Below are 15,714 nucleotides of genomic sequence, written 5' to 3' on the forward strand. Positions count from 1 at the left end.
ACTTGAGCTCAGGATTTTGAGGCTGTAGAGAGCCGTAATAGTGCCATTGCACTCCTGGACTCTGTTGCCTTGGCAATAGAGCAAGACCCTGTCTCAGAAAAAACAAACAGTCTGTAAAAGACAAACAGAAATGTGACTGCCTGTGTGTGGATGAGAACGTTGTGGGCATAATTTAATATATAGCTGGTTTATGAAATATTTTAAATAAAAATTTTATATAAGTAAACAAGACAGATTTATCACCACTGAGGATATCTGAAATGATTATACACCAGGTTAAAGAAAATGTGTAAACAGGAGACTAAGATAGGAACAAATCTAATGTTAATGTAAGTTCTTGTATCTGTTTTAATATCAGTAACATTACCTTGTAATTACAAGTCAAAAACTTTTATTCCCAACTATTTAAAGAAAATTTTTATAATTTTAATTTCCATGAAGTCTCTTACCCCATACCTTTTCAACTGAAGTTTTTGAATGTGAATTCTTGCTCTCTGCCTCTGTTTTGCCTTGTGAAAGAACTGATTTCTTCCCAGCCCTTGACAAATTGGGTTTAGGTCTCTGGAAGCGACCTCTCAACATCGGTTTAACATTTTCTGTTTGATCAATTTCCCTGAAAAATTAACATTTAAATAGCATCAAACATGTAGTCATGTCCAAATGAACTTCTAAAATAACCTACTGAGAACTGGGAAGAACTCCTTTAAGAGCTTACTTACAACAAGAGTAGCAAAGAAAACTTAAAGAGACTAATTTGTTCTATCTGATATTAAAAATACACTATTCATCATCAGTAATTAAAACAGTGTGGTACTAATATATGAGTAAACAGATAAATGAAACAAATTTAAAATCCAGAAACTGACTTCAAAGTAGACATGATTTTGGCATATACTGAAGGTAGCAACTCATAATAGGGAGGATAAGATGAAATGCAATACAATATGGTGAGGATAAAACTTAAGAAATATTAAGTAAGATTAAGATGATAGGAAGGTCGGGCACAGTGGCTCATGCCTATAATCCCAGCACTTTGGGAGGCCGAGATGGGTTGATCACCTCAGGTCAGGAGTTCGAGACCAGCCTGGCAAACATGATGAAACCCCGTTTCTACTAAAAATGACAATAATTAGCCATGCATGGTGGCACGTGCTGTAGTCCCAGCTACTCAGAAGGCTAAGGCAGGTGAATCCCTTGAACCCGGGAGGCGGAGGTTGCAGTGAGCCAAGATGGTGCCACTGCACTCCAGCCTGGGTGACAAGAGCAAGACTCCATCTCTGGATGTGGTGGTAAGCACCTATAGTCCCAGCTACTTGGGAGACTAAGGTGAGAGAATCACCTAAGCCTGGGACCAGGTCGAGGTTGCAGTGAGCTACGATCACACCACTGCACTCCTGCAACCCTGTCTCAAAAAAAAAAAAATCATAAATATTTAAATGTGTAAGTGTGTGTATACACACACACACACATTCTGTCAGCAAGCAATTCAATTTTCAGGAACTTACCCTATATACTTGTATATAGGCAAAAAGATAGAGGTGCAAGACTATAAGCACTGTTTAGCAACACAACCTACATAGCAGTCAATAGGACACTGGTAATAGAAACTATGATGCATACATACACAGAACACCATTAAGCTATAAAAAGAACAAGGAGAGTTACTACGTAAGAATATGAAGACAGAAGAAAACCACTGCAAAATGTTATATATAGTATCACTAGGTTTATCATTAGGTTTATAACAAGAGCAAAAAAATACAAATTTGTATTAGCTCGAATGTATTTTTTTTAATTTCTGAAAGAATATAAGAAATAAATAACATGGATTATTTGTTTGAGTGAAACGGGACAGGGTAAGAGGGAGCGCTCAATCATACCTTTTTATACTTGTCGATGTTTGAACCCTATGAATGTACTGTCTATTTCAAAGACTAACTGACATTTTGATTTTTTAAAAGTTTGATTTCCATTGTGACAGTACTTTACTGAAAAATAAGAATTGATGAAGTGAATAGCTTTCTTTTTTTTTTTTTGAGACGGAGTCTCGCTCTGTCGCCCAGGCTGGAGTGCAGTGACGTGATCTCAGCTCACTACAGCCTCTGCCTTCTGGGTTCACGCCATTCTCCTGCCTCAGCCTTCTGAGTAGCTGGGACTACAGGCACACCGGCTGCCACCTGTGCCACCACCACGTCCGGCTAATTTTTCGTATTTTTAGCAGAGACAGGGTTTCACTATGTTAGCCAGGATGGTCTCAATCTCCTGACCTCGTGATCTGCCTGCCTCGGCCTCCCAAAGTGCTGGGATTACAGGTGTAAGCCACTGTGCCCAGCCCATAAACTGAATAGCTTTTAAGCCCATATGAAATGAGGAATTATGAGGAAGATTAAAAGGAAGTATAAAACCTTCAGCTATCTCTTCAAAGGGAGATTTTTATGATGCTTTTAATCGTTTCTTGGGAAGATATTAATTTAACCAGTATCTCCATACTGGAAGATATACTTCCTTGAAATCACCAATATTAAAATCTATTATTTTGACACCAGGCATAAAAAATAACTCAAACCAAGCAAAAGTAAAATCTCACGGCAAATATTTAGGCTTCCAAATTGTTTTAGAATTTCATAAGTTACCACCTTCCTAAAATTCATATATTATACAACAAATATGAAAGAGAATCTTTCTGCAATTAAATATAAAAACACCTGATGGTACACTCTGAACAGACTACAGTATAATTACATATTAAATGATTCCCTCAACTATTAATAAACTATGTATTAATAGTCCCCTTGAATCCCTAAATAAAGCAACATTATTATCATTTAAAACCCTTATCAAAATTTTATAAATAAATCCTATCGTATAAAATACTCACAGTGAATTATTTTTTAGGTCAACATTTCTTTCTTCTGTACAACTACTCTCAGCATCATTCACCTCACACAATGCTCTAATTCCAACTTCTAATGAAGGCAAATCTGAAGTGCTTGATTCTGAAGACTCAGTTGCTACTGATGTGGCATCTTGTTGATTACTAAAAAAGTGAAAATATATCAGAGAGAAAAGAATTCTTAATAATATATATTTTATAATAATTATTTTAAAAAATTTTAAACAAACAAAATCACCATTTTGCAAGATGCCGCTTCAAATTACAGAATAATACAAACTGCTATATTAGCTTTTCTATGATCCCTCTTGCACCATGTTACAAAAACTGTATCTCTAGAGAAAGCAGCAGCCACAAATGTACACGTTTAGGAACATGCTCAAGAAATTTCAAAACAAAGGCCGGACAAAGTGGCTCATGTCTGTAATCCCAGCACTTTGGGAGGCCGGGGTGGGTCGATCACTTGAGGCCAGGAGTTTGAGACCATCTTGGCCAACATGGTTAAACTCCGTCTCTAATAAAAATACAAAAACTAGCTGGGCATGGTGGTGCAGGCCTATAATCCAACTACTTAGGAGGCTGAGGCAAAAGAATCACTTGAATCCAGGAGGTGATCACACCACTGCACTCCAGCCTGGGCAACAGAGCCAAGCTCTGTCTCAAAAAAAAAAAAAAAAGGCTTCAAAATGAGAAATTATTAAATGTGGTTCACAAATCAAACATGCATAAAATAATAGTAACATTTAGGAATTAGCTTTCATTAAAATTTATATAGGCAATCCTTGCTATGCAGGGTACTGTGTAACCAAAAGTCATATAAAGCAAAGACACAGCTCCAATAAGCTCAAGTTGCAGTTAACATAGTCCTATGCAAAGTGAGAACTACTATATTAAAAAATATGTCAATTATCAGCCAGGTGTTACAGAATGTGCCTGTAGTCCCAGCTACTCAGAAGGCTGAGGTGAGAGGACTGCTTAAGCCCAGGAAGTCGAGGCGGCAGTGAGCTGAGATTGCACCACTGCACTCCAGCCTGGGCGACAGAGCAAGACTCGGTCACAAAATAAATTTCAACTAACAATAATAAAACTGACAGTCATGCACTGACCATTTCAACACATATTCACATTTAGCCATACCTTTTTTTTTTCTTTTTTCTCGCTCATTTTTTCTACTAGGTGTTCATCTTTTCCTGACTTATCAGCAAGAGTTCTCTATATATTTTTATTGTCTAGATACTACACATAAAATCTCCCGATCAGTAACTTGCCTTTTATTTTCTTTATGGAGGATTGTTAATAGCAGTATTTAATTTTACTACCATCAAACTTATCAATCTTATCTTTTAAAGTCTGTGTTTTCTATGTTTTAATAGAAATGTCTTACCTCAGGCCTTGACATTACAAAGATATTTTTCTACATTTCTTCTAAAAGTTGTAAAGATTTGTTTTACACATGTAGTCTTCAATCCGTCAGGAAGTTAGCGGATATGGTAACACGAGGATTAAATATTATGGTTTTCAAATCTGAGCTCAATCTGATGAACAGTTAGTTCAATCTTTGCCCGCTAATTTCTAAAGCTACCTCTGCCATATGACAGATTCCTAAATGTCTCTTCCTAAACTCTATATTCGGTTCCACTGAGTCAATTCATCTAACCCTGTACCAATATCATGCTGCTTTAGTTACTCTAGCTTGAAAATTAGTCTAGGACAGACAGTCTCTCTCCAAAGCTGGCGCTTTTTAAACCTGTCTTTACCATTCTTGAGTCTTTGCTCTTGTGTACACGACAATTTTAGAATCAACTCTTTGTTTTCCAAAACCAACTGGGACGTTAATGATCATTACAAGGTTGTTTTTCCCCTAAATTAGAAAAAGTTAGGGCCACAGTGGCTCATAATGAGGTGCAAGGATTGCTTGAGCCCAGGAGTTTGAGACTAGCCTGGAAAACATCTCCACTAAAAAATGTTTTTAAAATTAGCCAGGCCCGGTGTCCCATGACTGTAGTCCCAGCTACTCGAGAGGCTGAGGTGATAGAATCATTTGAGCCCAAGAGTTCAAGGTTGTGGTGAGCTATGATTACGCTACTACACTCTAGCCGGAGCAATAGAGTAAGACCCTGTTACAATATTTTAAAATTATTTTAAAAATTAGAAAAAGTCATGAGTAGTTTTGTGTAGTTTACGAAACTAGGTGTATTTCTGAAGTCACACTTTAGATATCTGTCACCTAGGAACAAACAACTATGAGAAATAGCATATGATTCCACTTATGTGAAATATCTAGATTAGACATAGAAACAGAAAGTTGTCTACAACCTTACCACTCTCAGTGGGCCTAATATGATCTCAAACTAAGCAAGTCTGGTCCTGATTAGTACATGGATGGGAAACAGAAAGCAGATTAGAGATTATCAGTGGTTGCAGGGAGGGGAGAATGAGGAATTACTGCATAATGGGTGCAGGTTTTCTGTTTGCAGTGATAAAACAGCTTTAGAAACAGTGCTGATGGCTGCACAACAATGTAAATGTAATTAATGCCACTAAATTGTATGCTTAAAAACAGTAAACAGCTTTAAGTTTGTTTTTGGCAATAGTTTCTTAGATATGACACCAAAAGTATAGGCAACAAAAGCAAAATTAGACAAATGGGACTACATTGAACTAAAAAGCTTCTGTACACCAAAGGAAACAGCAGAGTGAAAAGTCAAACTATGGAATGGGAGAAAATGCGTAAATCATATTTCTGATAAGGGGCTAAAATCCAAACTACATAAATAATTCTCAAAACTCAAAAGCAAAAAAGAAAATAACCTAATTAAAAAATTGGGCACAGGACCTGAATAGGCATGTCTCCAAAGAAGATACACAAATGGCTAACAGCTATGAAAGATGCTCAACTCAATAATTATCCGGGAAATGCAAATCAAAACAATCATAAGAAACCACCTTCTACCTGTTCAGAAGGACATTATTAATAAAATGAAAGATAACAAGTATCGAAGAAGATGTGAAAAAAACTGGAACCCTTGTACACTGTTGGTGGTTATGTAAAATGGTGCACCCACTATTGGAAACAGTATGAAGGGTCCTCAAAAAAGTAAAAGTAGAACTACCATACGATCTAGCAACCCTACTTCCGGGTATTCATCCACAAGAACTGAAATCAGGACCTCAAAGAGATATTTGCACTCCCATGTTCAGTGACACCAACAGACAAAAACAACCTAAATGTCCATCAACCAATGAATGGATGAAGAAAATGTGGCCTATACATGTACTGAAATATTATTCGGTCATAAAAAAGGCAATCTTCTCATATGCTACATTAAGTGAAATAAGCCAGTCACAGAAGGAAAAATACTGCATGAGGCTGGGCGCTATGACTCACACCTGTAATCCCAGCACTTTGGGAGGCCAGGGCAGATGGATCACCTGAGCTCAGTTCAAGACCAGCCTGAGCAAAATGGTGAAACTCCATCTCTAACAAAAATACAAGAAATTAGCCAGGTGTAGTGGTATATGCCTGTGGTCCCAGCTTCTTGGGAGGCTGAGATGGGAGGATTGCTTGAGCCTGGGAGGTGGAAGTTGCAGGGAGCTGAGATCGTGCCACTGCACTCCAGCCTGGGTGACAGAAACCGACCCCATCTCAAAAACAAAACAAAACAAACAAAACAAAAAAGAAAAAGAAAGAATCATGATTGCCAAGGGCTGGGAGGTGGAGGAAATGGGAGTTGCTGTTCAATAGGTACAGAGGTACAGTTATGCAAGGTAAAAAAAAATTCCAGAGATCGGCAATACAACACTGTGCTTATAGTTAACAATACTGTATAGTACACATAAAAAATCTGTTAAGAGGGTAAATCTCATGTTTTTATATTACAAATTAAAATTTTAAAACACACAGAGCAGGACACATCATATTCAAACTAATGAAAACCAAAGACAAAGAAAATCATTATAGAAAATGATAAACCCATGTAAACACCAACCAAAAGAAAGCTACAATGGCAAAGTAAACATCAGAAAAAAAGAGCAATACCAGAAGGATAGTACACAATGATAAAGAGAATTTCACCAAAAAGACAAAACAATCCTAGATATGTACACACCTAACAACAGAGCTTCAAGATACATGGAGCAAAAACAAATAGAACTGAAAAAAAGAAACAGGCAAATCCACAATTACAGATGGAGACTTCAACACTCCTTTCTCAGTAATCAACAGATGTGGGTAAAACCAGAAAAGACACAGAAAATACCTTAATGAAAGGATGGGGTCAGTTCTTTTCTCAACTTTTTCACTGGAGGCAAAACCCACAATGCCATCTATGTTTTGTGTGCAGGAAAGCATCTGCTCCTTACTGCATTCACCTTCCTTTACCTCAGGCCTTATAGCCTGACATTTATCTACAAATACAAAATGCATGTTATTCTAAAAAATGACAGCAAAAACATATTTTTTAAAGCACAAAGGAATTTACCTATAACACTATCTTTTCCTACAAAACCTTAATCCATTCAACATTCAAATTTCTAATTGCAAGGCACACATCTTATTTTTAGACCACAATAAAAACTTAACATAGATGAGGATCAGCCCAAGCTTCTTGGGCAGTTTATAGCATCTTTCTTTTATCTTAAATTCTAAGTATTTAAAGTGGCTTATTTTATATGTCAAGTAAGGAAACTATAAGTTGACTTAACTATTCTTTTGCTCCTTCAGAAGTACACCAATTAGTAACAAAGTAATAGCTATCATTTATTAAGTACTTATTAAGTGGCCGGAACCCTTAAGTCCATCAAATGCATTATCTCATTTAATACTTGAAACAAACCTATTAAAAGATATTAATATTAACCTCATGGAGAACCCCCTGAGTTCAGAGATCTTAAGTAACTTGCCCAATGCAATACTTAAGCAGGTAAAAAAGCTGGAATTTAAAGCAAGGTCTGTTTGATTTCTAAAATCTGGTTGTGAATCATTAAGTTGTTCTGCATTATACGTAATGACTCTAATGATAAGCCAAAAAAGAGTATAATATTGCGATGCCTACAAAGCATACTATGTTAGCTACCAGGACTCTTATATTAAAATCAGATTAGTAAATCTGAACTACAGAAAACATAAATTTTATAGAAAGGTTGTTCTGGTCTGCTCCTACCTTTTCCTTGGTTATCGGCTTTAAATAATGTACATACGAATTCTTAAGGAAAGGGACCAAGACTCCCCCTCAAACTCTTAGCCCTCATCCCCAAGCAACTCTTAAGTGGAAATATGTTTGCATTCAAAGAGTAAAAAAGAAAAATGGAAGGAACACATATTCCTCCAGTTCTTTTATAGGAATTAACCCCTTGTGGGTTCACAGAGGTGCTCTGTAGAGGTCCAACATGAAAACCTGTGCTTTATTAACAGACATAAGCAAAATACTTCTAATTATATACACATGTGATTTCTAATCATAGTTAATGGGAATGCACAGGAGGTGACACAACTTAGAAACAAACTTTAGAGAACAATCTCCCCACTTTAATTTGTTTTAATTTTCTTTTTACAATAAACTTTTTTAATTAAAAATAAACAGAGTTAGCACAGTACCATGAGTACAGAACCAATTAATAAGCATCATTAATTGCTATCTAGACAGAAAATTAAGTTACATACCATATTGCTGTACATGTCTTCTCAAGTAATATAGAGGCTTTTTAAATACGTAAGAAACTTACTCTTGTGTTTTTCTCCTTTAGAAGGACCCGCCTGAACAGTGGCATTTTCTAAAAGATTGTTTACTTCCAGTTCATTAGCTCCATCTTGTTTCTTCCTTCTTCTTTTCTTTTGATTTAGGTCTACTTCTAATGCAACCTGTTCTGCATCCTTCCCTGATAAGGTCAGAGACTCTTCGTCAACTGTCTGAGCATCCTTCTGAGATCTTTCTGTGTCTGAAATTCTAGAACTCATAGACTCATCTGGATCATCATTCACTCCTTCACAGGCAACTTTTTTGACTGAAAACAAGAGAAACGACTATAAATATGCAAACAACCTAAAGAAAAATTTGTGAAGGTGGAAAAGAGACTCAAAGATGTCCTCTGTAGTATTTATTTGCATGAACAAAAAAACCTAAAGACAACCTAAAATGTCCAATGGGAAATGACTAAATAATATATAAAAATCCATGGAGCCAATAATAATAATGAGGTAAGTTTATATGCAGTCACGTGAAAATTTCAAAGCATACTGTTGCATTAAAAAATCAAGCAGAACAAGATACACATAAAATCTTTTTTTTAATCTCATTTTTATTAAACAAAAACAATTATATATAGAGATGCTCCTTGACTTACACTGGGTTTCATCCCAATAAACCCATTATAAGTTGAGTATACTGTAAATTGAAAATGCATTTAATACAGGCCGGGTGCGGTGGCTCACACCTGTAACCCCAGTACTTTGGGAGGCTGAGGTGGGCAGATCATCTGAGGTCAGAAGTTTGAGACCAACCTGGCCAACATGGTGAAACCCCATCTCTACTAAAAATACAGAAATTAGCTGGACGTGGTGGCAGGCACCTGTAATCCCAGCTGCTCAGGAGGCTGAGGCAGTAGAATCACTTGAACACGGGAGGCAGAAGTTGCAGTGAGCCAAGATCGCACCATTGCACTCCAGCCTGGGCGATAACAGCAAAACTCTGGGCTGGGCATGGTGGCTCATGCCTGTAATCCCAACACTTTGGGAGGCTGACGCAGGTGGATCACTTGAGGTCAGGAGTTCAAGACCAGCCTGGCCAACATGGTGAAACTCCGTCTCTACTAAAAATACAAAAATTAGCTGGGTATGGTGGCACATGCCTATAATCCCAGCTACTTGGGAGGCTGAGGCAGGAGAATCGAATCACTTGAATTGGAGAGGTGGAGGCTGCAGTGAGCTGAGATGGCGCCAAGGCACTCCAGCCTGGGCAACAAGAGCAAAACTCCATCTCAAAAAAACAGTTGTGGTTGGGCGTGGTGGCTCACACCTGCAATCCCAGTACTTTGGGAGGCCAAGGTGGGCAGATCATTTGAGGTCAGGAGTTTAAGACCAGTCTGGCCAATATGGTAAAACCCCATCTCTACGAAAAATTACAAAAATTAGCCAGGCATGGTGGTATGTGCCTGTAATCCCAGCAAATCAGGAGGCTGAGGTGAAAGAACTATTTGAACTCGAGCAGTAAAGAATTCAGTGAGCCAAGATCGGGCCACTGCACTCCAGCCTGGGCGACAAAGTGAGACCCTATCTCAAAAAAAAAGTTCTTACATTAAATAAGACACAGTGAGTTACTCACGTTATCACCTGTAACATGATAATCACAAGATGATATATATTTTAATCTTCTAGGATTATGTATAAGTAAAAAAAAAAAAAAAAAAAAAAAGATTACTGAGAATAAAGGTATTTTGCAGTTTTCAATACTACTTTTTAAAAGATATGCTCCAGAAGAAGAAATTCTAGCCTGGCTTTGAACAGAAAAGAGTTAATTTAGCAGGCTTGACTGCTATTCTCTGAAAATCTTCCTTACAAGGCCCTCGGGCCATGTCTCAGAATTTGGTTCTGGGAACGGTTCCTACCACCCTAACTGATAAGAGTGGTTCACTGTGCCTTAGCTGTATAATGTGGTTTATGCTGAACTGCTTTCCTTTTGAATATCTGAAATTTTGGTATGTTCCAGGCAAAGGATGCTGAATCCTTAGTCTTCTTGGTGAATAATCAAACCCCGGTGGTGGTCGTGGGGACCCTCAACACAGGCTCTCACAATCCTAGGTTTCAGTTCTGCCTCTGCCATTATTCACACTGTGAGTCCTTAGGGACTCCATCTCAAAAAAAAAAAAAAAAAAGGAAAAAGTGTCTTATGATCACTGGGGCTGTTTCTTGGTGATTAAAACCAATACGAAAGGGGCTAAAACGTAAACTAGCTAACATATAAGGTTCCCTATAGTTCTAAGCATCTTCTTTATGTGATTACAGCTAAACATTGTCCTCATAGATCAGAGTTCAAATAGTTAAGAAAACATAAGCCTAAAAATAAAAACACCTACATATATACAATGTCTACCTTTTACAAGTCAACATTAGCCTTCAGAAATGTTATGCTCAACCAATACAGTCTAGTCACAACCCCAAAAGATTAGAGTTCCATTTTTTTAATACTAGAATTTTATACCAGATTTGTTTTGCAGAGGAGAATGATAATAAATAACCAAACATGAAATACAACACTCCAAATTCTGATGCTCTTTGACTGGCAACAACTATCCTCTATGCTAGAAAGATATCAAATAACCCAATCATGCCAGTTAAAAATTTTAAAAGAAAGCTATTGTTTTAGACCAGATAACTAGTTGATTAAAAAAGATATACTCCCTCCAACTGGATGCTTTGATGATCTTAACTACCTGAGCTACACATGAACTCTCAAAGGCCTGAGAGACAACATTACGCGTTTATTACTACTAAGTAAACTAGCACACTTTCCTTTAAAATCAATACCTTTTACATTTTTCCGTGGTTTGGTGGATTTCTTCTCCTTTAAACTGTGATTTTTAACAGATTTTTGTTTTCTTTTCTCTTCTTCAGCAAGAACTTTCTGAAGCAAATGAGCAAAAAAATCGAAGTCAAAAGGGCGCTTTTCCTCTGTTTAAAAAAAAAGAAAAGAACTTTCAAGTTTTTATTTTTCAAAACTACTTCTAGCTTTTAAAGTATCATAACATCAAAAGCAAATGGGTTTGTCTATCAGCAGGAGAACAGATAAACAAGTACACAACAGAACACCACTCAGCAATAAAATAGCTTTGTCTTAGCAGAGAAATAGATAAAATTCACATCAGAACACCACTCAGCAACAAAAGGAATAAACTAGTTTATTACAAATAATAATTTGTTTACTACAAATTTGTAATAATTTGTTTATTACAAATAAACTAGTTTTAAACAAAACAAAAGGAACAAACTACCGATACATGCAATAATATGAGGCAATCTCAAAAACATACTGAGTGGAAGAAAACAGATACTAGGGTACATACTGTATGATACCATGTATAAGATATTCTAGAACACACTAAGCTATCTATGGTGATTAAAATGAAAATAGTGGTTGCCATGGGCCAGGAGGACAGCATTTGATTGTCCAGAAAGGGACATAACAGGCCTTGTGAAGTGATGAAAACATTTCCTCTATTGTTTGGGATAGTGGTTACACAGGCATATTCTTTGTCAAAACTCGAACTACACTTTGAAATGTGTGTAAATATAAATCAATTTTTTTATGCACTGAGAAGTCCTTGAAATGCCTATTCACCACCATATGCCCTACCTTTATCACAACCATTTCACCATTTACTCTTATAAGAATCAGCAAAGTGGGAAGTAAATGAATTTAATCAGGAACATGCCCACTAAATACCTATCAACAGCATTATATCTGAAAGTAATCAGTGAACACTCCAAGAATGAATCCAGGCCAGGAGGCAAATCCTTGCTTGAATTTTACATCTAATCTTACAGTAAATGTAGAGAAAATGGTGCTCTATGCACATAAGCCGAAGACTGGCTTGATTACAAGACAGCCTCAGAAAAGAAGGTGTATACTAACATAAAAAGAATTTCAGGAAACTAAACCCAAATCTGGGATTCCTGAAGGCCCTATTTCACTGTTGACCCAGACTTAATTTGTTGAGACTCTCCCCAATGATTCTGAAAGACATAGACTCAAAGAATCGTAAAAGATCTCCACATGGTTCTCAGAGAAATTCAAAATGTAAGTGCTCTTAAAAAACCTACATAGGTTTTAACTAAAAAAAAAAAAAAAAATCCAACAGAAAGCCCCCAAATCAATGAGTTGTTTTTAGTTTTGAGATAGGATCTTGCTGTGTTGCCCAGGCTGGCCTCGAATTCTTGGGCTGAAAGGATCCTCCTGCCTCAGCGACCCCTGAGAGTAACTGGGACTACAGGCATACAACACTGTATCGTGTTTAAGATCAATAAATTTTAAAGATATCTATTTTAATGGTCTATAAAAGGCTTCACACTCCAAATAGACTGTTTATAGATTTATGAATTATTTTCTGACTATAATGTGTTAAACTTAATGAAAAGTTTCAAGACCACTTCTCTAACATGGAATGGGCCGAGGAACACAATATTCCAGACCTTCTAAGAGCCATTCCTCAAAGCAGTTTCCCTAAAGACCCGATAAAACACTGGGTGTAGGATCTACCCACCTACCTTACTGTCTACTCATAAAATAAATGTACATGCTACATAATGTAAGTACTCTCTACACACTTACACTCTACACACTCTAGCACTATGGCTAATCTTAGGACTAAATGGACATTGAATATATTCATTAATAATAAAATACTGATAATTACAAATCCACAAAAAATATATTCCTGTCCACCGGTGTGGTGAAAAAGAAAAAGACCTATCTTCCAATAAAAAATTACTACAAGAACTATTTTAAACAGTAAACTTATTTTTCTTTATAGATCCTTAGATGTCTTTCTCTAGACTTAAAGAAAAATGTTAATTTTAATGAGGATTTTAGTTAGAAATTGAAAGATACCTATCATTCCTTCAGACGAGATCTAAATTCAAATGCTAGGACATCTCTTCAGACAGAATTTCCCTAATGATCCAATGATCATTAGGAAAAAAGAGATCTGAACAGCCACCCTCTCTCTTATCTTCTTTTTGGAAATGAATCACTGCCTAAAATTATGCTTATCCCCTATCTTTCTTCCCCCATCCAGTTAGACTTAAGGCTCTAAATGCAGGATTCTCATCTGCCATATATCTTCCACCATTACATACTCAATACCTAGAACAATGACTACCATATAGTAGGTGGTCAGTGTTATAGACTGAACGACTGATTAATCATTCAGAACTAGAAAGAACCATCTATATAACTAATAGTACTGCCTTCCAGAAACAATTATCTCCTCCAATACAGTTCCTTCAGAATAAATAACACTTAGAAGTGGTAGCATCAATCCCTCCATAACTTCTTGGACTTAGAACTGTTTACCTGCACCTAGATATTCTGGATAATCTCCTGCCTATATATTTGTAGCAAGTACCAGACCCATACTGCTAAACAGAAAAATTTCAGACTTCTTCCTCTTATGCCAATACAGGAACAAAACAAATCTAAAACACACTGGAGCCAAAGACAAAAGACTGGTCATTTTTTAGGCTCTCCAAGTAATACTTTGTAAAAGAGGTCTTAATACTTACGGAATGCTTTGTCTATTCTCCATCCATTTGTTTTCTCTTCACGTTTAAATTTATTCTGTTAACAACAACAAAAAATCCTATGGTAATTTTCTCCCATAAAACAAGCTTTTTTTTTTTTTTTTTAATGCAGTAAGCATTAAAATGAAACTCTTAGGAATAACATACTGTTCTCTACTTAATATGTCTTTACCAGTAGGCAAGTTACTTAAACCTTTGGCTTTTTAAAAATAAGGATGAAAGATTTTTACTGAGCTTCTTGATTCTTATTACCAATAGCATGAATCAGCAATGAAAGCTGGATTTACAAAGGACAGAAAAACATAAAGTCAACATACACGGAAGCAGATCAAACCTATGATTAAGGTAACCGGTATTAACTTTTAAAAAATTAAGTATTCGTATCAGGTTAAGCCTCTGACATCATTGTTCTAATATATTTCAAGTGGCATGGAGAGAAGACTATAGAGAAACAAGTGAAATTTTGAAGCAGGCCAAGTTTATCTTGACAACCTTCTATATATTAAGGCACATTTTATCACGTTTTTCTCAGCCCCAAACATCCCTGTCCTCAGTTTACTACCAGATTACTTCCATTAAGAGGGAGATGTTTAAGGCTTAAGGCTCAATCCATCCTAAGGTCATTAGGAAGACTGACGGCATAAGTTTGTGTCTGAAGATGTCTGATCATACATCATAGGAGAGGAAACAGCCAATGTTTCCCATCTATACGTCAGTGATCTACAAGTTTTTACTAAAAGCAAAAAAATAAAGCTTTTTATTGAAAAAGAAAAAGAGAGAGAATGTCACTTAAAACAAAGGAAGTACTTCATGCCCCCTTTCTCCCTTCAAAAGAACTTAACCACTAATATGACTTGTAAAGCAATCACTTTCTTGTATTTCCTTATTGTTTATGACCCAAGTGTGTACTCTTAGATGCTATAGTTTAGCCTTACCCACATTTTTAAAACCTGATATGACATTAACATCTTTCAATGTACAGGTTGCCCTTCTTTCCCGTTCTTTTCTTTATTTTTCTTCACAAAACTTATTACCAATACAGAAGTTTTCAAAGATAATCTTATTTCTACCTTAAAAGATCATACTGTTATTTAAACATTTCCTCAAAAGTTAACAAATGTTACCTCCACAAAAAGTGACTGGCTATAAACATTAAATTAAATGTCCTAAAAGAAACATCAATAGGTTTCAGGCATTTAATGCTAAAACAGTGCTACCTCATATTTTACTTAATTGGTAATATAATTCAGAACAATTTAAAACTTTCTCGAAGAATGTATTGAAACTAGTCACTGATTTCACAGGTAAGAACCAGTAACAGGTCAAATTCCATGATCACAAAATAAATCCCGTAATTTCCACTACTGGCCCTGACAAAGTAACTTATTATGGATAGGTCCTCCATATCCAACTCCACCACAAATGACTTTTAACACTGACAAAATATATGCATCAATTATTTTCAAGCAAAGGACAACAGGCAGAGCAAGACCACAATCATAGAGAGAAGAAAAACAGACAAGATGTG

At 36.3% G+C, this 15,714-nt stretch overlaps 1 protein-coding gene across 1 annotated transcript in view; it reads right to left on the bottom strand.

Moving 5' to 3' along the window:
• The window catches only part of BDP1 (B double prime 1, subunit of RNA polymerase III transcription initiation factor IIIB), a 117,162-nt gene that overhangs the window by 73,673 nt on the left and 27,775 nt on the right, over window positions 1-15,714 (bottom strand). Inside the window, exons 8-13 of the mRNA XM_026454425.1 lie at window positions 14,169-14,223; window positions 11,415-11,558; window positions 8,618-8,896; window positions 7,153-7,300; window positions 2,879-3,037; window positions 457-613 (exon numbers count right to left, since the gene is read on the bottom strand). Of these exons, the coding sequence (XP_026310210.1) occupies window positions 457-613; window positions 2,879-3,037; window positions 7,153-7,300; window positions 8,618-8,896; window positions 11,415-11,558; window positions 14,169-14,223 (942 nt within the window). The remainder of the gene's footprint in view (window positions 1-456; window positions 614-2,878; window positions 3,038-7,152; window positions 7,301-8,617; window positions 8,897-11,414; window positions 11,559-14,168; window positions 14,224-15,714) is intronic.

The sequence above is a fragment of the Piliocolobus tephrosceles genome, chromosome 4, assembly GCF_002776525.5.
Source record: "Piliocolobus tephrosceles isolate RC106 chromosome 4, ASM277652v3, whole genome shotgun sequence".
NCBI lineage: Eukaryota > Metazoa > Chordata > Mammalia > Primates > Cercopithecidae > Piliocolobus > Piliocolobus tephrosceles.